We start from the raw sequence: 1959 nt of genomic DNA, 5'->3' as shown, positions 1-1959 counted from the left end.
ATTGAGCCCACAACCTGGGCATGTGCCCTGACCAGGAATCGAACCGTAACCTCCTGGTTCATAGGTCGATGCTCAACCACTGAGCCACACGTGCCAGGTGAGGGCTAGAGTTATTTTGATCCTTCTCTCCATTGCTTTCATAATGGCATGTGCTACCCTTGTATGTCTAAGTAGCTACCTTAAAGCCTCAGACTCCTGTACAAGACGACATTTGCAAGGTTGTCCATTTAGTGGAATTTATAGCATCAATTATTAGAAACCACCTGAATGCCTGTCATTGTGGAGGCAAATGAAGGACTTATATGCACACTCCCATTGTATGTGTCAGGTCAAAAAACAAGGGTAGATAGATCGATATAGATCTATCTATCTCTATATATCTATATCTATATCATAGATATATAGGGTGTCCCAAAATGTATATACACACTTTGAATAATTATAAAGGCAGTGTTTGCCCAGCCAGCATGGCTCAGTGGTTGAGCGTTGACCTATGAACCAGGAGGTCAGGGTTTGATTCCTGGTCAAGGGCACATGCCCAGGTTGTGGGCTCCATCCCCAGTGTGAGTGTGTGTGTGTGGCAGGAGGGGGGGGGGGCATGAAGAAGGCAGCCAATCAATGATTCTCTCTCATCATTAATGTTTTTCTCTCCCTCTTACTTCCTTTCTGAAATCGATAACAAATATATTAAAATGTATTTAAAAGCAACAACAAACCCAATGCCCACAAATCAATGTTCCTCTCTCTCTCTGTGAAATCAATAAATAAAAAATTTTAAAAAAGGATTTACAACATGATTTAAGATACAAAACTTTATTGAGGGTTTAACATGTCATTGTGAAACAGGGAGGAGCAGTTACCTCGAAGGCCTCTCCATGGCTTGCCACAAAGTCACAAGGCAAATAAAACCCACGATAATACACAATTTATAAAACACACCTGAACGGGGTCCCAGAAGAGTCGGGGTCAGTAATTTGCGGCTCCTGGGCACAGAGCAGGTACACATGTGTGTGTTGGTGTGTGTGTGTGTGTGTGTGGAGGGGGAGGACTCCGATACTTATCCTTGGAAGCCGCTGTTGAGTCTGACAGTCCAGGTTGCTTGCAAGCCCACGCCTGCCCCTCTGGTCCTGGGTCTGACCCGTTACTGATGGGTGATGGTCAAGCAGGGGTTTCTCTCTTCCTCAGCCACCAGGAGTTCCTGGGTTTCCTCATCAAATTCAGCTTTCTTCAGCCTGGCAAGTAGAGAAGGGGCTCTATTTCACTCATGCGTTTCTTTCCTTCTCTGTGTCTTTTTAAAATATATTTTTATTGACTTTTTACAGAAACGAAGGGAGAGGGATAGAGAGTTAGAAACATCGATGAGAGAGAAATATTGATCAGCCACCTCCTGCACACCCCCTTCTGGGGATGTGCCTGCAACTAAGGTACATGCCTTTGAGCGGAATCAAACCTGGGACCCTTCACAAACCAGTTAGGGCCTTTCTCTGTGTCCTTTAAAAAAATTTTTTTTTGATGAACAAAAACTTCCTTGCATTCTCTTCTGGAGAAAACTCAATATTTTGCAGATGAAATAACCATTTCCTCAATATAGGTTTGGTTTAAGTTCTTTTATTATGCATTTGACACAGTCAGCTTTGGGTGGATTTTATAAACTTCAAATTGATCAAATAAGTGATACAAACAATTACACATTTGACATCAAGCAGCTACCTATGCTATTTATTTAAAAAATATGAAATGCAATTTAACCACAGTGAATAAATTCAAGCCTGCCTTTGGAAAGACATAGTGGGATTTTACTTGAGGTTTTCAACACTTAAGTATGTTCTTAATACTTTTCTCCTCTTGAAAAATAATCTACTTCTCTAAAATTGTACCTTAACTTTTACCTTAATTCTTTAGTTTTGTTCTTTTCATACTTTGTACAAGTGGCAAACATATGCCATTTTGAAATAAAAT

At 40.9% G+C, this 1959-nt stretch overlaps 1 protein-coding gene across 1 annotated transcript in view; it reads right to left on the bottom strand.

Moving 5' to 3' along the window:
• Positions 1-1141: 1141 nt before the first annotated feature.
• NLRP4 (NLR family, pyrin domain containing 4) overlaps positions 1142-1959 on the bottom strand; it is a 17182-nt gene continuing 16364 nt past the window's right edge. Inside the window, 1 exon segment of the mRNA XM_015568814.1 lies at positions 1142-1232. Coding sequence (XP_015424300.1) covers positions 1142-1232 — 91 coding nt within the window.

The sequence above is a fragment of the Myotis davidii genome, unplaced genomic scaffold (assembly GCF_000327345.1).
Source record: "Myotis davidii unplaced genomic scaffold, ASM32734v1 scaffold1765, whole genome shotgun sequence".
NCBI lineage: Eukaryota > Metazoa > Chordata > Mammalia > Chiroptera > Vespertilionidae > Myotis > Myotis davidii.
This window is presented reverse-complemented; position numbering and strand designations above follow the sequence as displayed.